This window comes from Hippoglossus hippoglossus, chromosome 23 (genome assembly GCF_009819705.1).
Source record: "Hippoglossus hippoglossus isolate fHipHip1 chromosome 23, fHipHip1.pri, whole genome shotgun sequence".
Taxonomy (NCBI): Eukaryota; Metazoa; Chordata; class Actinopteri; order Pleuronectiformes; family Pleuronectidae; genus Hippoglossus; species Hippoglossus hippoglossus.
The window spans coordinates 12891849-12917003 of record NC_047173.1 but is presented as its reverse complement, the minus strand read 5'-3'; the positions used below and the strand labels follow the sequence as shown (position 1 = coordinate 12917003).

Here is a 25155-nt window from a genome sequence, read left to right as displayed (position 1 = left end):
TTGCACACAACCCTCTGGAGGGGTGTTCCTTTCTTCCTGTTTCTTCTCAGGGGGGGCTGGGTGTGTTTCGGGGCAGGGGGGGGGGCACCCTCACCCCCAGAGCTGCAGGACATACAAGAAAAAAAACTTGCACACCACAGCAGGCGCTGAGCAGGACCAGCGTGCCTCTCGATCGCGCTCTATCCCTTGGGTGGCTTTGGGGATTGGCAGGCACAAGCAAGCTGGGAGCGATGGCACCGGGTGAAGGGATGTGAAGAAGTGTCGGGCGCTTTAAGATAGATGTGTGCGATGGGAAAGATACTAGAAAGTGAGTGTGTGTGTGTGTGTGTGTGTGTGTGTGGTTTGAAGTGAGACGAGGCGTGTGTATATGCACATATGGTACAGTACACGTCAGCTGATATGTGTGTGGACTGGAGGGCAAGGAGGGAGTGTGCACGTGTCCTTCTCTAAAGTGTGCACGCATGTACATGTGTGAGGTCGTCCTGTACTTGCTCTGTGCACGCTCATCTCGCCAGTGCACCGGAAGTTAGCGCCAGGCTCGGGGACAGGGGGGGGGGGGGGGGCAGCGTGCTGTGGCGACGATGCTCGCACCCTCTGGTGTTTGCTGTCACTTCAGTGGAGAGGTTCCTCAAAAGGAGGAGACAGCAGAGGAGAGCGGGCGCCATTTCTACTGTCTGTGTGTGTGTGTGTGTGTGTGTGTGTGTGTGTGTGTGTGCGCGTGTGTCCTTTGAACCTGAACCATGTCTGCTTCCTCCCTCATTTGTCATGTGTGTGACTGCGTACTGCTCTCTAATCAAAGGCAGTTTAATTAGTGCTCTCGGCCCTGATTGCATGTGCAGGTGCCTCCACTGAAACCGCTGCAGCTCCTATATACTGTGTTAAATTATACATGAGGCCGTTAATTACATCTGAAATGTCATGGAAACCCTCTGTAATCAGATGTGCCGCGTATTGACCGCTAAGCTAAGCTACGAGACACTTTGCAATACTGCACCAACGCTGCTTGATTCTTAATTGAATAAGTGAAAGGTGAACGTCGACTCTGTGTCAGAAGGTTTGTTACATTTCTCCTTTGTATTAATTATTCATGTCCAGGTAAATCATTTTGTACATTTTAAAGGCTGAAATTAAGACGACGCATTTTACTTTGAGTCAGATCTCACACAGGGGACTTGTGTTGGTTATTTTTTATATTCAAAAACATCAGTGGAAAAACCAGAACTAGGATCCGTATTTCTAAATGTTTCCTCTCGCAATGACACGTTCTGATTTCTCTGGTTTGAGGTGATCATGAAGGACGAATCACATAAATGATCAATGTGTCCCGTTGAATAATATCCATAATTTGTAGACATGAAATTAGCATTTAAACAGTGTTTTGATTCACAAACCTTGGACCTTCACATCAAAGCTCAAGCACTGATTCGCTAGAGACTTTAGTAAACTTCAGATTCATTTGATTTGGTGCCTTTTGAAATTATAAATCTATTAAGTAGTTTTGTAAGATAAAAGTTTTTCCTTCTCCAAAAGTACGGCCGACATGATTTATATTTCTCCATCGCTTCATATCTGTGTGCAGCACTATTTGCCGTGTGCTATTGTCCATAAAGTTGTTACCGACCATGCAGACAGTCAGAACTCGTGGTTCAAGCTTCAGTTCCCTTTGCCCTTTTGCCCGCTACCGCCATGAATTAGATGAAACCTCTGGAGAAATTGAAACCAGATTCCTGGATAGGCCCATTTATTCGCATGCACTTAAATATTTTATGTTTTTTTTTTTCCTTCACCATACCACATCCTTAAAGTTTCATTTTAAACCACCCAGTAGTTTTTGCGTACTCCTGCCAACTGACAGACAAAACGAAAACATAACCTCCTTCGGCGAAAGTAATAAATTCTAAAAAGGAAAACCTTGTACAGGGGACAGGTAAAGAAACACAAAAATAAAACAAATTGCTCCCCAATCACCTCCTTTTCATTGCAGTTATAGAACAGAATGAGTCACAAGCGTAGATAAGAGCTGCTGCTGAAACATCGCAGAGGAACAACATGTCGCAGATACATTGTGACCCAACACAAACTGCACACAAGCTGCACACAAACACACTTATTCACACATGACAAAGTCAGACAAAGGTGCTGGAGGAGCATGTGTCATCTGATGGGTTTTATCAGGGTGGTTATTGCTTATCAGAGCCTCAGAGGAATAGATTCCCCATCGGATACACGATTAATCTGTGAGCACATTATTTCCTCGGCATCCTCGGAGGCTTCTTTTTTAAGTTGCAGCGCAGTGTCTCTGGTAGAATACAAAACCACAGGGTCTCTGCAGCATTGAGTTTTATTCACTCACTCACTGAGGAACCCTCTTCACCACCAAGCAGAACCTGCACTCGTCTCACTCAGGCCGCTCTGACAGCTGATGCCACATAAGTGCATTATGTAATGTGCCAATGACCAACAGACAAGTGCATTAGCCTCACATACATGCAGTGATAGAAGTGAATCAGTGTGTGTGTGTGTGTGTGTGTGTGTGTGTGTGTGTGTGTGTGTGTGTGTGTGTGTGTGTGGAGGAAGAGTCGGCAGCTCCCTTCTCTTTCTGGCTCCACTCTTCAAATCAGCGTTTCTTTACAACTCATGTCACTCAACAGGTGATTTGGCCGATGAAACATGTGCAGATGCAAACGTACATGAGCGTGTGGGGCTGTAGAACCTATGGTGTAAAACACATGGAGCTGATGGATGTAGGTCACATCTCAATCAACTGATGCTCCTTTAATGGCAGTTTTCTCTTATCGGTGAAGTGAGACAAAGACGTAAGAACAGAATGTGTTTGTTTTTCTATGTTTCACCGGTGCAACACACACACACACATACAGATAAATTATATTGTAACGATGCCATTTTATCGTGGCATCATTTTCTGACTGCATAGTGATGTCATGATGACATCATTCCTTTTAGTCATTCCTAACTAAAAGAAAAACCTAAAACATTGGTTGATCTATATTAATATGTAGGTTGTGTCGAGAGATAACTCAAAAAATAATGCGTGAACTTTACATGATGTCATTCTCTGACTTCTCTGTGACTTCCTCATGACGTCACTTTTCATATGACGTCATTTCTGATCAATAAATGTGAAAAAAAAGTTATTCATCTGCAGAAACCCTCTCAAGTAACAGTCTCACGGAGTTTGGTGTAAACCTGTCAATGCATTGTTGACTTCCTTTGTTCACACACCCACCCACCCACACACACACACACACACACACACACACACACACACACACACACACACACACACACACACACACACACACACACACACAGAGAGACCTGGGTGAAAGCAATACGTTGCTATGACAACCTGCAGGATAAATATACCATTGACACTTTTCTGCTCGCCTTAAATTTGGATAATCCTTAGGTGCAATTTATATTCTTTACTCCGTCTTGTGATCGTTTTTTTTAATATAATGCACAAAAGCAAGTCTCCGATAGCTCGACTGCCTTAATTAAATTAGAGACCAGGATCAAATCCCTGTTTCTGTGTCCACTAACAATAACTTCTTCACTATCTGGGACCTACAATGGAACGGACCCGCCGCTGGAATAGGAGCTTACAGGAAAAAAAAAAGAGAAATTCTCCGGGGTGGTGAAATGTTAAGCAGCAGGATTACACTGCAAACTGAAAAGGAATTACATGTAAATCTATATATTCTGGACAATGCCTTCCTAATTAAACTTGAATTCTGGCTCTCGGGAGTCTCTTCCTCGAACCTGGTAATTCTTCAAGTGAGTTGGTTCTTGCACAGTATTTTTTTTGGAGGATTATTTGAAGGCTTAACCTGCTTCGTCACGCCCTCCTTTGTGTATTCAAAACAGTAAATCCACTTTTATAAGAGAATAACGAGCAAGTCCAGCGGAATGTCCCACAAGCAAAGGTGTCATATTAATAAATCCAGCTCTATGAGCGGCAGTAAAGACGACTGTCGGCCCGAATTCATTTAAATAGGATGAATTATAAGGTGTAAGACGAGCTGTGGAGCTCTACGGCCGTATGTGGACAGCGGCGGCCCAGCGGGGCCACTAACAGTGGACTCAGATCCCAGCGGCTAAGTCCAATACCTCGCACTTTATTAACATTACGGGCGTGAGGACGATCAAATGTTCCGGGATAGTTCACAGACGGCTTCGCTGGAATATCACTGATGAGATGGGAAAGGCAAATACCTCTCGTGAGCATTCGAATCCCACAACTGCAATAATTAAACCAGTTTGATTAAAGGAGTAATAATTTGACAGAGATTAGCAGCGTCCATGAGAACCTGCGGGTTTGAAGCATGAGGAGAACAGAATAGATACGAATCACAAAGACTTTGGGAAACGAGTTAATTTACAGGGTTAAAACCGCAGAGATGAAGACTTTAAATGTGACTTTAACCTCCCTCCACACATTCACCCCCACAAATCAAAAGGATTAAGGCTTTTAGCGACCTTCTCTTTTTTGGGGGGATTTTATAAACTGTATTGGTTTTGAATTGTTGAGGTCGCACTTTGACTTTTTAGTTTGGTCCATGTCCCGTCTGCTAACATGGAAGAGTCAAGGTTAATAATCTATATTGCAGCCGGCCACCAGGGGGCGATCCAGATGATTTGGCTCCACAACCCTATCACAGTGATGAACTCTTGTCATTATCACTTTTAACTTGTTAAATACTTTATATAAATAAAATATGAAGTGTGTAAAGTGTAAATTAAACTTTTGTCAGTGGCTCAGATTAGCCCTGATTAAACACTCTCTCATGTTACTTTCATTTCTTTAAAGTTACCAAAATCAAAAGTAGCCGATATGTCTGAATCAAATTCTTGTTCATCTCGTAGTATTTACTGTGTTTGCAGATTTTAAAGATGATGTTTATTATCCTCCAGAAAAAAAAGAACAAGAAAAAAACCCTCCTGCTCGGCTCAGTTGACCACGTTCCAGCGGCTCCAAGGTTTCCGTGTGTTCCTCTTCGCATCAGACATATTCTCTGCAACATATTTCAGTCATGACGGTGCGACCACCGGGGGTTTTGCTGATTCATATATCTGAGCTCCGGCTGCTGTTACTTGCGTCGAGCGAACTGCGATGACAAACGCACGGCGAGCTGCGGTTTGACGGAACTCGACAGGCCCTGACAGACGCATGTGTTATGCATCACAAGCTGCTTGTTTCGAGTCCACCGCCAACTCAATTGTCAGAATGAAGGAATATATATACGAGATGATGAATGGCACAGAAGGTGCACTTACAGCGGGAGCCCTGTGCAGGAGAGGTGGGGGGGGGGGGGGTGGTTGTTTGCACTTAACAGTTGAACTTGATTCTTCACCGTTCACTTCAAATCAGACAGCAATTTAATCCGGAGACAATGCTCTGTTTATGCAGGTGAGAGAGAGAAGAAGCACATAAACAGAGGAGGCACTTGGAGGCAGCTCAGTGACACGCTCAACTGTTTGTAATACACCAGGGAAGTGCTTTGAATCTCCCCTGATTTCTGCAGCTGTGTGTTATCGTTGGCTGTAATACGACGATGTGCGGCGCGAAGTGTGAGGCTCTCGGAATCACTCAGGGATGAAGCGGCTGCCGTCGCCCATAAAAAAGCCTATTCAGGGTAGATCTCATCCGCGATGGTGGGAAAGTAATGTTGACAAAACATAGTGTGCAGCGAGTCAACAAAACGGCACATTGTGTTTTACTGCCGGCGACAAATACCGGCGACGTGTAAAAGTGTGAAGCCCAGAAACTTCAACGAGGGTTTGCGTCACAACTCCCACGTTTTCAGGCTAATTTCCATCTTTCTCACTTTCTTTGTTTTGAGATTTTGGTTCTTAATTGTCAGCAAACTTTTAATTTTCTATTTCAATGGGAAAAAAATCATTCTGCAGATGTTAGAAGAACAAAGATCATCATAACTTTTACTTATCAGCTGTTTGTTTTTGCTCTTAACTTGCAAGATTCACTGAAACCACAGTCTGGTAACAATTTGCATGAGGTTCGTCCCCAACTACTGGAGAAACTAACTTAGTTTGTCCAATATCCCAACCGCTAACATGGAGGAGGCAGGGTTTATGAGCGATATACTGCAGCCACCATGTTTGGTTCAAGGATCTTTCATCTTCAAGAATATGTTAAAGGACCAACTTTATAATTTTATGTATTTAAATAATAATTGTTTTAAGTAAATAAAGGATCTAAAGTGTATTTTAAACATAAAATACCCAAATTAAAAATGTAGATGAAGTCATCAACACAGAAAAAGTTCAGCTCGTGATCAAGGTCAGTTTTTATCACTTGACTGAAAAGTGGAAAGAAAAAGAAAAACTCTTGATAAGATTCAATCATTTCAGTCCAAAGCATAAATTTTCCAATTTCCATTTTTAAGTTGTTTCGGTAAAATCCCCAAATGTTGCATCAATTTACAACATCAGCTGTTCACGCACATTAAAATTCCACATTTTTATTACAACAGATGAAATGAAGGACTATTGTAGCATCAGGAAGGCGAGTTTGTCACATTCCAGTCTGATTAATGCCAAACATAAAACCCATTTATCTTCCCTGAATCAGGGACGGACTTTAATTCATCTTTAGTTATTTGACTCAGTTGATCTTTGTCATATTTTCGTCCTTGGATTCATTCCTGGTGAGTTTTATCGATCAGTCTCATTAGTCGAGCAGCAGTTTATTTAAACCTCAGGTTCACCCAGTGTCGCTCTGACCTCAGCTGAGCTTCACAGGTTCATCCCCCTCTCATACTTTCATTTGTAGAATAGTTTGGAAAAGTTCCGTTGATTCTGCGGTTGTGCTTTTAACATCATTTCACTTTGTTACGTTTGTTTAACAGTTTTCTCTTTTCCCCTTCACCTGTGTAAATCCCCATGCGTCTCTCCTGCCTGGTTTTACGGTTCAGCTGTTGCGTTGACATTTCTCGTGTCAGTTTCATTGTGATTGTTGACGAGCGTCTCTTCTCCATAAACCTCGACTTCATTACACAGCCTGACGATGTTATTCGACTTTACCGACACACGATGGAGTCTAAAACACGAGACGCTGCAGGAAACTCCAGAGAAATGAACTTCACATTTTGATATTTGCTACGTCTCAAGTTCACATAACAAACTAAATCTAAAACATTTAAAAATAAAATATACTCAAAACAATGAAGAAAATAACTAGATCTCGACCGATATGGATTTTCGGGGCCCACTGTTGATACTGTCTTTATTCTAAGTAAGTATAAATAAAGAGAAAACTCAAATAAATATCTGGAACTGTAATTGAGGAAAATAAACACAGTTTTGGGGGATGATTAAAATGTTCTGCATTGTTCATTTTTGTAAAGTTTTCTTATCAGTGCGAACCAGCAAACCCAAATATAATACGTCTTTGAAAGGCTCATATCTGCAGATTTTATTTCGCAGGCTCTAATATTAACAAAAACATTCTGCAAAGAGTTCGCTGCTGCGATTTTTATTATTGCTCACAAAAGAAAATCCCCGTCGGTCAGAGCTGCAGCGGTGAAATTGCAGCGACGTCCAGGAGGAGCAGATTGCGTGCGTGTGACCGTGGAGCTGCAGCAGGTACATTTTGGACACAAGCGGCGCCACCAGAGGACAGAGGACAGGACGTGAGCGCGTGTTACTGAGAGATAAGGAAAAGACAGGGGAGCGCCGCAGTGTGTTTTTTTTTTTTTTTGTTCAGGGTACAGGCACGAAATTAAGTGGCATGAACGATAAGTGAACAATTCAGAAGAGCAGATGGACATAAATGGAATAAAGTTAACTTTGTCTGCAAAAAAAAAAATCCAGACAGTTGACCCCCTGATCTCAGGACTGTGAAACCAGGAGTTAATCAGAAATCAGTTTGTGCTCTCATAGAAGATAAGAGCAATGAAAAAGCGGAATCTTGCTTTAAAATCATGAGGAAAAGTGAAATGTGTGTGTCTGTGATCAGCGGTGCGTTCACTGACACCACACAGGAGCTGCACACACAAGCTACATCTCCTCCTATTAACCCTCGTGTGTGTTTAAAAAGCTTTTCCTCTTCTTCGTGAATTATTGAGACGGGTTTCGTTCTCTCCTCGAACCCCCGCTGAGAGGAAACATGCCCCGAGTTCACCACCCAAAAAAAGATACTTCCTCCATTGTTTTTTTTTTTGGGGGGGGGGGGTTTGACCATTGATTTATTTCTCGTCTGGTCTCTTTCTGTCTCACAGCGGCAGCGGTGACACATGTAAACACGAGGATAGATTACAGGAAAACACAATTTGCCTGATTGAATAAAGGACCTTTCAGTGGCGGCTGCTTTGCTCCTACAAATCCCTCACAAGGCAACGTTTCATGGTCTAATTGTTGTCGACGCAGCTTTGATTCGGCCGCCGAATAACGGACATTTCTCTGCAAACAACTTGCTGACAAACCTCTCTCTGTATAATCTGCCTGCTTTCGTCTGCCGGGGCCTCGTTTCAACTGTGACAGCTTCACAAACAGAGCGGAGATGAAACCAGAAGGCTCAGCTCACCAACTCCAGCACACATCCACTATCTCTCCCCCATCACCACTTTCTCTGCGTTCGCCTTCCTCCCCCCCTCCCTTCCTCCCCCCCGCTCGGTAAGTGGGTCTATCTCATCTGCTCCGAGAGGGAGAAAGAGGCAATAAGGCAAATCGGGAGGGAAATGGATGGAGGGGAGGGGAAAGTGAGCGAGACGATGGATAGTTTGTGACAAAAAAAGACACAGGAAGGACATAGATCTAAAAGACGAAGTCGTCCACCGAGTCCATGAGTCAGCTGACAGGCGGACAGGATTCTTAATTGCCCTTAGAGCATATTTCTTATTCCAGCCTCTGGTAATTGGACATGAACACTGGTGATGAATTGCTCAGGCCCCCGTTGATTCGGTTGCTCCTGACAACTGCGTGGCACCGAGAATCAAGACTGGCATCTGGGTGCGGAGGGATGTGAGCAACTGTTTCTTTAAAAAAAACCTCTTTGAGACTTTAGATTCCACACATACTGTGTATTCTACAGAACGGAATCACTGCTGGTTGCTGCGACACGTTGTGTGTGTGCTTCACAGCAGCAGCTCTGCTTTACTGGGATCATGCAAAACCCAGCAAGTCATAAAAAAACAACACAAGTGCTCTTGTCGTGTCTAATTGAAGAACATGTCTTCCAGGCTGAAGCTGTGTTTTTTACACAAAAAAACAAACACAATTTGAATGTTAAGTGGGAACGTTTCAATCTTGGTTTCCTTCTTTCGGGGGCAGCGAGAAATAACAACCTCTGGTCACTGCGTCACACTGTTTTCATTTCAAGAGGAAAACAACCAGCCGAATAGATTCTCATATTTAAGCCCAACTGGAATTAGATTGCATGTCCCCCCCCCCCCCCCCCCCCCCACCAAACAAAACAAATCTATTCATACTATATAGCTATAGACGACATATATGTATATATGTATGTACTGTATATACATGTGTGGTCTGTAAATGATGTGTAGTGTTGTCAGAATGTCATCGATGTTGGGAAGTTGTGTCTCAAATCCCTTTAATTGACAGCTTTCCTGCTAACGTCTTCTTATTACATGTTATCTTATTATCTAGTCTGTTATCTTAGTGTCTGACTGATACACAAAACTTCACTGCTCATATCAGGCCTCTCGGAAAATGTGATTTTACTGAGTTCACATTAGAAAACAACTTGATATTTGACAGTTTAACCATAAAACGTTTTAATGCACAACGAAATGAAAATGAAACACATGCCAATACATATAAGTTGAATTATGAAAACAATTAATTGTTCAAACGTCAAATGTAAACATAAGAACACATGATTTATTCTGTAAAATGAATGTTTTAACATCGGCACACGTCAGCGAACATGAACACAGACATCGATATGTCACAGGTTTCCTCACGCTGTCATGTTCCCTTCAGAGGCTGTGGGAAAAAGGAACTTCTCCCCAAACACCCTCTTGATAAAACCTTTTCTTTAACGTTTCAAATCTTCCAACACAACATTTAAAGAAGACATTTTAAACTTGTAGCAGTTAAGAGATGTTTATTTTTGTGTTTTTATCCTGTTTTATCAGCAGCTGATGTTTGTCCAGCTGATCCATAATGTGGTGATTTGTTTTCAGTTGAAATACAATGAGGTGGTTTATCACTGGGTGGTGAACTGCTTCAGTGATTCCCAGCAGTTCAGACTCTGCGCCTCACACACTGAGCCGTCACTCACAGAACCGTGAAGCTTATGTCACTTTCACGTCAACGAGAACTAGAATCAGTTTTTCTCCACTGACACATTCAGTTGAAATGTCTGTGAACTTGATAGTTGAACAAACTTATCAATCCTGCAGTGAACAGTCACACCTGCATCGTCCATGAACTCAGCTTTAAACCATGTGAGATGACGTGAGGAGGCAGTGATGTGCTTTATGTCAGCTCCGCTCCTACCAGTCATTTATTTCTATGGCAGCTCGTATTAAATGTTTATGAGCTGTTTATTATATCTGTGTTTATTATGCCTCTGTGCCAGCGACAGACAGTGACCGAAGGCATCTTGTTTTTAAGTTGTCCGTCTGTACACATGTACGTATATGTCCGGTGATAAGTTATAACATACTTTAGATTCTTGCTAACACAATATTAAAAACAAATTAAAAGCCCTGAGGGTATTTCTACAAATTTGGTTCCAACGTCCACTTGACACAAGGAAGGACAAAAGTTAAGTGAAGTCAAAACAAACTATTCTTTGCCTTGTGAAGGAAATATCTCAGGAAACATCTGCAGGGAATCATTTCAAATTTGATTCAAACATCCACAAGGACTCACAGATGAACTAATAAGAATTTGGTGATGAAAGGTCACATTTTTATGATGTTTTAGACGCATTACTATACTAAAATGTTTCCATGGCGTTTGTCTGTGTGACCATGATGTCTCTTTTGACGGCTCTTCCTTTAAATGTTTCTTGCACTTCAAAGTAAAATGCTGGTCCAGGCGACGCACAGCTGAAGTGTGTCATGAAAAAGGTGTGTAATTTTATTTAAGCTTTTATGATATTATACTGACATTTTAAAGATTTTTCAACATCTATACATTTTTGAAGCCTGAAACGTTAACCAATTTTATAAATTTCAGATGCGTGTCACATTTCTAAAGTTTGGGACATCCTACTAAACTATGACCTGGTATACTATTTCTTCTATGACTTACTTTTCAAATGAAAAGAAAACCCAACACGTGCAGTTAATTTTTATTCAGCAGATTTTTAATAGAATGCAAAGGTCCATTACGTGGAAATAAATTCAAACACTTCTTCTGCTATGGCGTACAGAGACAGGATCATAACCATTATTAGAATGTAAACTTGACAGAAGGAGAAAGATGATAAAATGCCACAATGATGGCACCAATATTTACTGGTCATAAAAGTGTGACATAGTGAATAAACGACAAAACACTCCCCACAAATACATCCGCAAATTTCATCGTCACACAGATAAAACACTGAAGACAAAAATAAACTCATCCTGTTTGTTTTTTTGTCTGTGTGGCTCCACCTACAGTATTTCTCTAAAATAAATCAATGTACACTTTTCGAGATATCCTTACATTTACATGAAATTCATTAGGGAAGCGTAACTGTTTGTAAATAATTAAGTGTCCTCCCCCAAAAACATCCAGCCACTTCCTGTACAGAGGAAAGCAGGGATTGGTTTAGAGCATCAGAGAGCAAGGAATATGATTGGCTGAAAAAACACACACACATGAGTACTGTAGTTATGATTCACACAGAAGTGTGTTGAAAGGGTAACATGGCAAATAGTGCAGGCTGCTTGAGCTGGCAGTGGCCCATCGGGAAGATAAAGGATGAATAGAAAGTGATTCTTGCATGATTCATTTTTTTTGTGTGTATATTTTAGCATTGCTAGCATGGTCTACAGGGGCGAGCTGAGAAAGTAATAGTGTGAGCAGCAGAGAAGACAGGACTGGAGGGATGAAATGTCAAAACACAAATAACAAAAAAATAAAGAATAGTGAGTCAATGCTTGTCGTTTAGTTTCTCATAATTTCCGAACGGTTTCTTCTGTCCGTCACTCGTCGTCCATGTTGGTCTTTGGAATGGTGTTGATTGGATGGTCGGTTTTATTTGTTTCGCTCGTTTCCTTCCTCTTTAACGCCTGTATCCAAACTCCTCGGCATCGTCGCCGCGGAAGTCTCCGTAGCGCCAAATGTTGAGCTAATGGGAGGAAGGAGATGGATTTTATTGACCATGATGATACAAATAACCATAAAACGCTGCAACATTCCCAACTGCTTGGAAAGAGACATCCATAATTTCTCCAGCACATTGCATGTGAAATGATCAAGAGAGAAGGGAGAGGGGGAGACGGAGAGCTACAACGCGACGTCGAGAGAAAGAGCAGAGCTTTCTCAGGCCAGTGCAAAGGCTGAATCCACATTAACGCGGTTTAAAGGTTCAGTGTGTAGAATTTAGTGACATCTAGTGGTGAAGATGCATGTTGCAATACCCCTCACCTCAAGAACCTGAGGTAGCCTTCAGTTGTCAGGAAAGGCGTTTAGTTTGTACAAAAACATGTCGGCCTCCGTAGAGAAGACCCGCTCCTGATGTCAATATTAAGTATTTAAATATAAAGGGCTCATTCTAGGGTAAAGAAAACAATTCGTAAAATGTAGGTGATTAAACACCAGTGGAAAAAAACACTTGGATTATTTCATATTTAATTTCCGCCATTAGATTCCTTTCAGCAGCCGGTCTATTACTTCTCCTGTTCCGCCACAATATCGCTCCTGCATCGGCTCATAAACTGTCACATGCATTTCACATTCCTAAATGTCGCCCTTATCACGAAGCGATTGGCAAAGAGTGTGTGTGTGTGTGTAGTTTGGAGCAGCATCCAGTGTAGTATGGGTTATTTAAATGTGATAAAAATTGCACAATCTGAGGTGTGTGTGCGCCGTTTTGTTTCTTTTCTGGCTCTCAGAGGCGTGAGCGCTCAGCTGTTAATGCCGTGATTCATAGCTAATTAGCGACTGTGCTAATTAGCACTACTTATTAGGATGAATGAATGAATGGAGCCATTTGTACATATTGTCATTTCCCATCTCTCACTCCGCTTTTTTCCTCCTCCTCCTCGCAGACGCCTTGAAACATGGGAACTGTGCTTGTGATCAGTCACTTCCACCACTGACCTCGTTGTGTTCAAGTTAAAGAAGTGAAGCGAAGGAACGGGTAAATAAAAAACTGGGAAAATAACGGAGCGGGTAACTGATAGAGCCGTTCAGTAAAACAGTGGGTAACCTAAGGTTCGGCTAACTAAAGCTACAGGTACCAAAACGAGCGAGTCATTAAAAGAGTGGGTAACTAAAAGTGTGTGTCAGCAGGATTACACAGAAACTACTGAATGGATTTCCAATAAATAACTCGACAACACTTTTTTGGGGGAAATCTGGACAAAGGGACAAATCCAGGATTTTAATTTTTTATAGCTTTCTTCTTCTTCTTCTTCCTGAGAGACGTTTTTTGACATTTCACTCAATTCCCAGCGACAAATTTATGGATCTTGATCAAAAACGTGAGGGGACTGATCAAAATAAAAAAATGTGTATCGAGCGATTTAAATGTGGTTTCACGTGGTTATTTTCAGCAGCTGTGTGGTAGCAGAACTTAGAACTACGTCCAAATGAAGATGACTGATGTGGTGCAGAATTTAAAGGGACCATTTGGCGGAGGTTTACTGGTTACTACATTATTTTAGGGTCTGTCTATGGTGCCTCCTATTTATTCCCCTTCTTCCTCACTGGCTCCGCCCCCATTCTCACAGTATGGACCTGTGGGCAGTGACACATATGGGACAAGAGAGAGAGAGAGAGAGTGTGTGTGTGTGTGAGAGAGTGAGTGAGAGAGTGAGAGACCCCAACTACTCTCTGGTAGTTGGTGTAGAAAAGTGTTTTGATGTCTTCTTGTTTTGTTTTCTCAAGACAAAGCTTGATTATCAGTAGGAAAGAGAAGCAACGAGAAGGTTGTTTGGATGGTGACACTTACCCTGGCACTCTTAGCAGATTCTTGACTGTTCAGGTACTCTGTCACCTGCAGCAGAGAGAGAGAGAGAGAGAGAGAGAGAGAGAGAGAGAGAGAGAGAGAGAGAGAGAGAGATGAGTCATTAACATATCACACCACACACAGGGGTTGGAAGGATTGAGTGAATCAGTGCTTTCTTTCAAGCTGCTCTTCCCCTGCAGACATTTCTTTTACCTGCGCACATGGAAGTTCACAAGTTTCTTTTTGCACAAAGTTCACTTTATTTTTTGGGGGGGGAGGGCATTCTCTCGCCCCCCCCCCATCACCCCCGGATGTGATGAACCCACTGAAGATCAACAGGATCACGATAACACACAGACACTGGTTATTTCACTGAAGGGAAAGTAAAACGCACAAACACGCGAACGAAAGCATAAGGAGCGCTGCATCCCAGGCTACTCTGCAGGGGGTCGTTGCTTCAGCCCCAGCGTGCAGGGCATCGCTCTGTGCTCCTCACACCAGCCATACTCTGGAGATGAGAGCGTCTCGTAACCCCCCCCCCCCCCCACCCCCCCCCATCGTGCCTGCGAGCATCAGGCTTTCACCTCACTGGTTTGTCGCAGCAGTTTATCAAGTTCAATTTCACCTAAAGGAAGCTACAAGCTCAACAGGGAGGTGAAGCCAGATTCTACCAGTTTCTACAGTTTGTCATGTTTCCAGAAACTGAAGTATAAAAAAACGTGTTTCATCTTTGTCGAAGTCAATGTCAAAAAAATCATTGACGTCTTTAAAGCTTGTGTTTCAGCCCTAAACCCAAAGAACAATCTATTTGCAATAAAGAAGATTAAGAAGCTGTTTGCTAAAAAGTGTTTGACTTTGTTATTTGGTGTAAAAACGACTGAAACAATGAATCAATTAGCAAAAAGAGTTGTAGTTCACTAATTGAGGGTAGTGTGTGTGTGTGTGTGTGTGTGTGTGTGTGTGTGTGTGTGTGTGTTTGTGAAGCACTTATTGTTTCATATTACCATGATGTTTATAGAATCTTTTCACATTGGTCACACACACACTTTGCCCTGCCGCATGTTTTATTCACTACATCTCAGTCTAAACTTTCTCTTCTTCAAGTTTATATTAACATGTTCTCATTCTTTTACTCCTGAACATGTCCTCCTGACCCCAGACAGCCCCACACTAACATGTCACATGCACACAAATGTGATCCACACCCTCTCATAGCCACCGGCGTCACCCACTGAGCGGGAACATTAGAGGAGAACCATTATGCTCATTTCCAGCACTCAGTTTTTTTTCTGGGATTCCAATAGAGCAGCTTCGCATGATTCACAGTTGGAAAAAAAGTGCTTGTTTATTTCAGACTGTTCTGCAGCCCCTCAGCTCAGCCTCTGACTGAGAGAGGCAATATTAGCTCAGACCTCTTTAAAAGCCCACTTTCTCCTGATTGGCTGAGCGGCCGGAAAAGCCTGCTGAGGGGTAGTGCACTTGGCGCTCGCGAGCACCAATTCAGCCTCTCGCCGGTGTGCACCGTGGGGTTATTTGTGTGCTGGAGCACAATAAATGACTATAGCACTGCTCAAGTAGACTGTTGTGGGAGAACAGGCTGTGCTCGGAGCAGTTGACCATATGAAGAAAGTAGGAAATAAATATTGGAAACGGGGCGTTGGGAGCAGCCGGTCACCTTTCACTGATTTTGCCACATGCAACATTATAACGTTTTATATGTGATAAGAAACAAGTAAAAAAAAAGATACTGGTTTCTCTTGAAATGGTCTTTAGATGCAGGTGTTTGCTGTGGATGCACAGGGAGGAGATATCTAATAGAGTTGGAAGGAGTATCGAGCATATTGACCGTTTCTGCTAGAACAGCCATTTAGCCTCATTGAATGAACCAGTGATGATTCATAGGGCAGAGCGTGGTTGGGGGGGCAGGAGAGAGAGAGAGAGAGAGAGAGAGAGAGAGAGAGAGAGAGAGAGTGTGTGTGTGTGTGTGTGTGTGTGTGTGTGTGTGTGTGTGTGTGTGTGTCAGGGTTAGTTGATGTATGGACATTGGAAAACTCTGGCAGCAGCAGCAGCAGCAGCAGACCCTCTGAGTGGAGCTGTCCTCCACCATTACAATGTCAGAGTGGATACAGAGTAATCAAGCCCCACTCAAGGTCCACACCCCCCCACACACTAACACTTCTATCTTCGTCACTCATTGACAAAATACATCCCCTAAACCCCCCCCGTACTCTCACATATATCACATTTTATCAAAACTACACGCCCTAAACTAACCTTAAAGTTAATTCTAATCTGAACCCTGAAACCAAGTTCAATCCTCAAACAGGTCTAAAAAGGTTGTTTTAAGAAAGTTAGGAAATGGCACAAAGTCCTCAAGCTGTACGTCCTGAAGTCAACAAGGTCTTCACAAAGATAGATGTATACACACACACACACACACACTTAAACCTGGCCACTAACAACAGTCTGTGAATGGTACGTCAGTTTTGTGAATATAAATTTAGTCTGGTCGGATTCTGATTAAATTGACATTAACATTACAGAGAAAACTGCCTTAAACAAATACAGAAAACAAAAAAGAAACAGTCATTTTGCTCTTGCAATGGATTCAATCCTGCACCATATTTCCGATCTTATTTTAGCAGCAGATGAGCTGGCGTTCACACTCAGGCACACACACACACACACACACACACACACACACACACACACACACACACACACACACACACACACACACACACACACACACACACACACACACACACACACACACACACACACACCAGAACAAGGATGCCAGATGTTAAAACTGTCGAGTGTGGATCGGGCACGATAGTTTAATTGCTTAGCAAGCTCGTGCACATAGGTTGATTTGATAGCTACGCTGCACACGGCGCCGCCAAGACAACAGACCTGCAGGTGGAACATACAGCCGGCGTGTGTGAGTGTGTGCACGTGCCCAGGAAAGTGCAGCGGCTGCACAAGTCATCCATCACAGCCAACTAAAGGAGAGATATTTTTTGGGAAGGCTTTGGGATGTGGCGTCTTGGTCCCATCAGGCAGATGTCACCATATGGACGATCCAGCCAACGATATTTCACAGACACAAAAGGCCAGTGATGCCATTTGGGCTTCGGAGGGGAGCTATCAGTCTGAGCCGTGTTTCCTGGTGCTGCACTTGGAAATCTCAGCGGAGGCTACAATGATGTGGAAGAGGGTTTTTGTAAATCTGCCAAAGTGGATTTGGCAACGCTCAAACACAAGAGCGACAATTACATCGCAGAGAGAAAACAAAAGCTTGACTTTAAAGTGAATATATTCCATCTACATGTTCTCCAAACTACACGGCTGCGTCTGAATCCACATGCAGAGTGTGACAGTCGAGAGCACTACAGCACAATATGCACAGATGACGGCTGCCATATTGGAACCATTATGGCGAGCCTCTTTGTGTTGGGGGGGGGGGGGGGGCTTTCCTGGCTCGCCCTCGTCTTTCACTGTTCGTCTCACTTCAGCTCGGAGAAACACAACAGCCAATCAGTGCGCAGCTGAACACAGCCGATGACTGCCTGCACATTTCTCTGAACAGCTCCACGTATCCTGGTGCCGGATATTTCTATTCAGGGCTTTTCTATTGGCTCCAGCAGGGCGGCATAATGGCTCATTTACGACTCAAACAGAAGCACGACGGGCGTCGAGATGATGAGGAACGTCAAGTGAGAGCGAGTGTGTTGTTTCTTTAGGTTTTTAAGTTACATTTGAGACTATTTTTTAGACCTTAAAATATTGAATCATTCATGTACGACTGATATGACGGAATATCGGTCTTGTTTCTAGTTTTATCAATGTGTGTAAATATCTGTATCTCAAGAAACGTAGATATTATAAACTAGGCATACCGCCAAAAAATATATATTAAGAAAAGCCACAATATTTAAAAGTATTTCAAATATTTTTAAGGCCTAAAATCATCATTACTGAATGCAAAAAAAATTCAGGATTATGTTCGAGGCCAAGAAGGACGAAGCTTAAAGCTGTTAAAGTTCCAGGTGAGAAGGAGCGAGAGGGAGGAAGGTAACGGAAGAGAAGCCGATGAACGGCCGAGGGGATAAGGAGAAGAAAACTGGGGGGTTACGGGCGGCAGAAGGCAGCGGGTGACGGCATGCTCGTCTGGATGACCCCACAGAGCTCCCATATGTCAGGCAGATGCCATGTTTGGTGAGCAGGGGCCACGGACACTGGCACTAAGAGAATATGCTGTTTGGCTAAAGAGGCCACTCAGTGTGTGTTTGTGAGTAGTCCCTGAATGTATGAGATTCAATCTTAGCATCAATTTAACTCTGCTCAGTGTCCAGAAAGTGAGAAAGTTCAACTGAAGTCAGTTTATTATAATTTCAAACCAACAGTTTACATTTGAGTGGATTTCTAACAGCGTTCTGAGACGAGAAAACAATCATCTGATGCTCGGTGCACATTTAAGAGAAGGATTATGTACAACTAGTGTCGGAGTCCGTCGTAATATATGCAGGTAAGTTTCTGGGGGAAGACTTGGCGGGAGACTTTGGTCCAAGTGATGTCTTTCGTGAGATGAACGACAGGTGGTGTGTGTCTGGCGTTTTGGCAGCGGGCGACGTGTCTGCCAAGGAGCGAATCCGTCTGCCTGGGAGTGAGAGAGAGCGAGAGAGCATGCATGTGCCTTCACTGGCTGGCGTGCCGTGCCCAGGTGGCGTTCTGGTTAGCATGGTGTGAAAGTGATGGATCTGAGCGAGCGCTAACGCCGCAGCTCTCTGACAGGTTGTGTGCGTCTGGTGCGTAGGTGAGCCGAGACTTTTTTTTTTGATTTCGCGGGCCACGAGAACGCAGAGTGAAAACCAGATTTTGGATGGAGTGCAAACGCAAGTGACTAATACCGGGGTATGTTCACCCGGTCGCTCTCTTGGTCCTCGCCGCAGAGACGGGATGTCAGGCGACGTAAAAGCCACTGGAGCGGAAAGGGAACAATGAGGCTTGTCCTCCACGCATGTTGAGCTTTTCTCATTAACAGCAATGACGATGAGACGCACACAGCCTCCCAGACACCAGCCATCAACCTCCCACCAAAAACAAAGTGCCACTAACTCCATTTTGACACTTGTCCTTTGTTTCTCCACGCCGCTCTCTGCATCCTCATCACTTCTGGTTTCTTGTCTCCCTCCACCTGCCAACTCCGCCTCCGCCTGACTCCACCTAAAGCAGAAAGATCTGCACGGGACAGTTTGTCTCCCGAGCGTTCGCTGGAACAAAAAGTCTTTCATGTCTGTAACTCACACCAGTTTGGGCTGAGTGTAGTTGTCTGAGCTGTGGATTTCTGTCCAAAGAAACATCTCTCATTGAATATACGCATGCATGAATACTGCATGGTAAGCAGAGAGGACAGAGTTTGAGAAAAGTCTCTTCAGAGAATCCTCAAAAGCTTCTCGTGTGTCTGAGGGACACGGGAAGTGTTTTCAGTCAACGTTCAATAAAAAGACGGACGTTGTTTTCTGCATTTGCTTATTTATATGGACGTAAAAAAAAGAATAGCTGAACTTTTACATAAGTGTTGCATAAAAGAGGGTGAAATACGAATTAAAAAGTAATGAATATCAATTTCTAGTGTTAAATTAAAGAGACAGACTCATCATCAGCATCTGATTTGTATCGGCTTCCAATTATTCTCCTTACTTCCTCCTGCTGAAAGTGTTTTCTGAGGCATCGCGGCTCGAGAGAACTGTGTTTATTGTAAACTGCAGCAAAATATCCACTTATTCAGATATGATGCTTCTTATGTATGTGACCAGTTCTCTGTGAATGCCGTAATGAAATAAAAAACTAGGGGTCTCTTCATGTACATCAAGTGTATGAGTGTCATTGTCCCTGTCTGAGGTAAACCGGGATTACGCCCTGATGCACGCTGGTCCCCCCAGCATGACTGTCGGAGGAGATCAGGCGCTCTGGTGGGAACGTGGCGTGACAAGCCCACCAGCGTGGGTTCATAGAGTTAAGGAGGACTCACTCACGCACACACAAGTAAAACATGTGCACACAAACACACACAACCAACACAAGGACATAATGGATACGACAGAGAACATTCTCTCCAGTGCGGTACCAGGGGAGAGCGCAAAGAAAACAATTCTTACGTAAACACTAATGTATCGTACAAACATGCGGCACACGGACAACTTATCAAAGGCTTAGTAAAAAGTTCGCTCTTCTACTCTTCTGCTCCCACGAGGTCACACAACTCCAAATAATCTAGGATTGAACAACCTGGTGCCTCCACTCCCCTGCTGCCTGTCCTCCGTGCACCCCGCCGGTGTGTGGGGGGGGAGGAGGATATAGGGTGTGTGTGTGTGTGTGTGTACATCTGCAGAAGATGGAATTGCGTTTGGGAAGTGGCGCGTGTCAGCTAGGACATGTCAAAAGGGCCCTTAGAGCGGTGGCAGCAGGGGAGGCAACTGCCTGTGCAAGTGACTGTGTGTGTGTGTGTGTGTGTGTGTGTGTGTGTGTGTGTGTGTGTGTGTGTGTGTGTGTGTGTGTGTGTGTGTGTGTGTGTGATCAATAACAGGGAAGCAGAAAATGTCCATTAAAAAGGTCCCATCTCTAACTCTACTTGTAAATTAGGTATTGAGCCATTGGTGAGGAGCGGTCATGCTCTCACATACCCATGAAGCTCAGTGTGAGTGTGTGTGTTTATGTGCCCTTGTTTTGTGAGGGGGGGTTGGATCTTTGATGGGCTGTGACGCGCGGGCATTGGGGTTGAACACGGAGGGCAGCGACCTGAAAGTCAGTCAGTTGGTTATCCGGATACGGCTAAAAGCCATTTATAGATGACACGGTGACAATTTTTTCGGGCGGGGGGCGGGGGGCGGGGGGGCGATGGAAACCTGATCCACCGTGGCAGGAGCCATTTGGGGCAAACTCGGACACAGAACCACCAGCCATTTATTTGTCTATTCTCCATCAGGTGTCGTCTTTGTGTTGTGTTGTTGTTTTGTGTCTCACCTTCTCTTTATTTCCCACGTGGGTTTAAAAGTATAACATGTACCATGTCCGTCCTCTCTGCCTGGGGACAGCCCATAAGCGACAACAGCCGTGCTACTACATGAAACACTGTTTACCCACGAGGCCTCATTTTGTTGAGAGTGAACCCGCTGTATAGACACGGCAACGTTCCCATGAGGCACATCATCAGTGTCCAAACAGTCTCCTCCAACAGTGTGGTTACATTACATGAGCCACCTTGCTACAGCGCGCGCACGTGTGTGTGTGTGTGTGTTGACCAAACAGCACAATTGTACTTAGATAAATGGAACAGCGATTCCCTGGAGAAATCCTGTGTATGCAGGAGCGTCCATCCTGACTTCCTGTATGGATTTTGCCATATGCAGCTGTAGGTGTGCCCACACCTCTTTAACACGCCATTTCATCTACGATTCCCACCCCCATTAACACAATCACTGTATAATGCAACTGCTGCGCTATTAACCACACCAGGGACTCCTAGTACAAGCTGTAAGAAAACTAGATTATACATGAAGCAGTTGCTGTGAAAAGAAATGCATGACTTAAAAAAAAAAAACTCAACTGCATGTGAGCCACAACTTAAAGGCTCCTTGAAGCTACTTAAAAGTCGTCCACTGCCGTCATACATAAAAAACAAGGCCTCAGTGGGAATCCAGCTGCGACACAGACAGAGAGAGGAGGAAATAAAAGGATATTTCTCGAGGGGCTGGTGGATAATCAAAGATTCCACGATGCTAAACTCTGCCTTGAGCACACGGTCACATTTTAATAAAAATCTTACGAGTCACTTCACAAACATTTGGCGAAGGTGTGAACATAGTTTCTATATCGTAATCCCTTCAGTGGGGAACATATTGGAAACGAGGCCGAGGTCGATGCAGCCATCGCTGTTGGTGATTGATAATAATTGCGCTTGCAAGGAACTGACAGACACTTCCGTGTTTCTAATTGACTTGTAATTAGCAAACCGGAGATTTAAGCTTGTAACACTAATTAACTTTAGGGTCTCGCACCGATGTCGGTGAGCTGAGGTGACTGGTGGAGACAGTTAGCGCCCAGTGGCCTGTCTGAGCTGGAATCGGTCATGACGTCAGAAAACAGCGGCGCACAGGAAAAGTTTGTATCTCTACCTACGCAGCCGTCTTCCAACTGCGCTCACCATGACGGACTCATTTCAGGTACAACACAAACAGATCAGATCCGAGGATGAGTTTATGTGTTCCTCAAAGAACTGACTAACAGGCCGTCAGTAAATATGTTGTTTCTCTATCTTGTTCTCTCTCAAACATTATCCGACAGCTCCACTGTATTCCATCACTTATAATCTTAAAAGAGAGGCATCGCCGTCAGCACAGTTTGGGTTCAACGGGGCAGAATCGGCTGATGCAAGATACAAATAATTGCACTTAAACACAAAATGCTAATGAGAGAATGTAAAAGTCCAACAAGCTTCCTCTGCCAGTGCTGGTTAAATAAAATGCTCGGGCTCAGTTTGGATCGCAAAGGTTAAAAAAGAACACGGGGTGTGGAAAAGATGGGGGGGGTTAACGAGTGTGAGCAGCAAAAAGTGAGGGAGTTATACGGAGAAGGCGGAGGAGAGGAATGGAGAGTACAGGAGCGTGTAAACAAGAAATAAGTGATGAAGAGAAGAGCAGTGGAGTTATAAGTGGTGATGGGAGGGAGAGGAGGGCGAAAGTGAGTGATGGTGACAAAGCGGTAAAGAGGGGAGAAGGAAATATGGGAGAAATCAGGTCCTGAACAATGAGCGGAGAGAGACGTTAAGAGAAATGAGGAACGAGGAGGAAATACGTTAGTGAGCGCGCGTGTGTGTGTGTGTGTGTGTGTGCCAACGTGGCAACCTGCCATCCGAGCAGTGGCTGGTGGTTGACGGTGCCAGGACAATTTCGGGATGGCTTGGTACATGGACTGTGCCGGGGGTGAAGGCATGAAGTCAGCGTGAGAGTCTCAGGTCAGAGCGAGAGAGGAGATCTCTTCACGTTTGCGTTTGGCAAACGTCCACGGCGGTTGACAATTTCTGTTAGAGTTTGGCTAACGGCTCGTTTATGATACAACACGTCGGTAATAGGCAGACAGTTGTGCCCGACTCGTACACAGCATTTTCACCAATTTCCAAGAGAACAATTCATGGATCCTCATTAAAAAAAGGCTTATTTACAGGACTGATGTCTACAAGTGTCTGAAATGTGTTGCAGCTTGATTGAATGTAAGGGGACTGTGGGGCCTGGAATCTATTTTCCACAGAAACAGAACCGTTCTCGAGATCTGTATCCGAGTATAAAAAGTTTGAGCGGCGACAAATAAGGAGGAAGACCAGACCAACACGGATGAGTAATGTGATGCGGGTGAGACTTATGAGAAAGGAAATATGGTCGGCAGTAAAAAACAAAACAAAAAAAAGTCTCAGGCTATAACTGAAACCAAAGTGACACAGTTACAAGCTCACAAAGGCTGAAATACTGTAGCTACTGTATATAAAGCCCCACGCTTCTGTTTCCAACCCTGATCTGGTGATAACGCACAGATATCACTCACTGATGGTAATCTAAATACCAAAGGCTCATAAACAACACATGCAGAAGGTCTACACATGATATGACAGATGTATGACGGATTAAACCTCGTATTATGACATTAGATCTGTCTGTCAGACGGTATCGGCGTGTTAGTGGTATTAACTGGGCGGTCATTTGGACGGCTGCAGCACCGTCGCATTATACAAAGACAGTGCAACTGTTACAAACCACATTGTTCTAATAATTCCGCAAATTTCTGTCGGTCTGGGGCTCACGTATCTCGAGAATCATTTTATCGGCTTCACACTTGGCATGTGCCTTGTTAAAGGCCCAAGGAAGTGCGGTGTTGAATTTGGTACAAATAGGAGATGCGATACGTTAAATATTCATAAACTTTGAATAAAAAGGCAACCAGCGCTCTGTGGCAGCAGCGGCTGGGACTCGACCAAAGTCATCTCCACTGAACTTTTAATAAACAGGTGAACGGCTCTTTGTGCAGCAGCTGTAGCTTCGGGGTTCTGTGGACTGAGTCACGCAGCCGCTCTTTATTTTTCCGCGGCTCAACTACCGCAGGTCACTTTTACGGTTTCAGAAAGAAAAGCTGCAACCAGCGTCACCGCGGGCCGAACAAACAGCCCATTCCAAACAGGTGGATTCAGAACGGGCACTGCACTAGTCCACGTTGAATTAAAACCTCCATAAACCTCAGAATGGCGGCACTAGTTTTGGTCGGGTGTTCCTTAAAAAATTTACGACCGAGTGCTTATGGGTGCTCTGATTTTTATCTGCGATGTTACGGGTCATTTCCATACCACAGGACATCCTCCCTGTTGTACTTTAATCTCATGCTTTACTGTCCGTCCACACCTCTAGGTCGCTGTCAGTCTCCCCTCACTAAGTACAGTCTATCAATCATCATTTAGATTACTGTTTGTCCACCCACCTCCTACCTCCCCACTTCCCTGCCTTCCCTTTAATACCTCACTTCCCCTCAATGAGAGACCGGGCAGCTGGTGCGTGATCATCTTTTCGCCTACACTTTCACCACGAATCCTCTTCCTTTGCCATGATACTGATGGATGGCTGCAACAATAGCTATGTACTCCATATGGTGCGCAGAGTGGGCATCAGCCAGTGAAGGGTTTAAGGCTGAAATGCACTCGGGAAGAAAATAAATAAAAGCCCCAAATGGATGAATATCCCTCTCTGCTCTGCCTCTTCTGGGACAATGCCACTCTCAAAGACTGGTGTTAACCTTCAGTGCACTTATGACTGACTATTGATAGTCACTCAAGTGCCAGTGAACATTACAGCCCATCTGTTATGCAATGCTTAGCACTACAGATTACAATGACCATGTTCCAATCCCCTGGAATGGATAATGAATAAAGAATGGAGCCAAAATGGAGCAGATAGGAAGGACAAAAGTCACTTCTCGGAGAAGCCGATAGTCTG

The 25155-nt window shown here is 43.9% G+C and overlaps 1 protein-coding gene across 1 annotated transcript in view; it reads right to left on the bottom strand.

Moving 5' to 3' along the window:
* Positions 1-11298: 11298 nt before the first annotated feature.
* Positions 11299-25155, bottom strand: part of snd1 (staphylococcal nuclease and tudor domain containing 1) — a 173945-nt gene continuing 160088 nt past the window's right edge. Inside the window, 2 exon segments of the mRNA XM_034579091.1 lie at positions 11299-12292; positions 14120-14164. Coding sequence (XP_034434982.1) covers positions 12227-12292; positions 14120-14164 — 111 coding nt within the window. The 3' untranslated portion in view covers positions 11299-12226.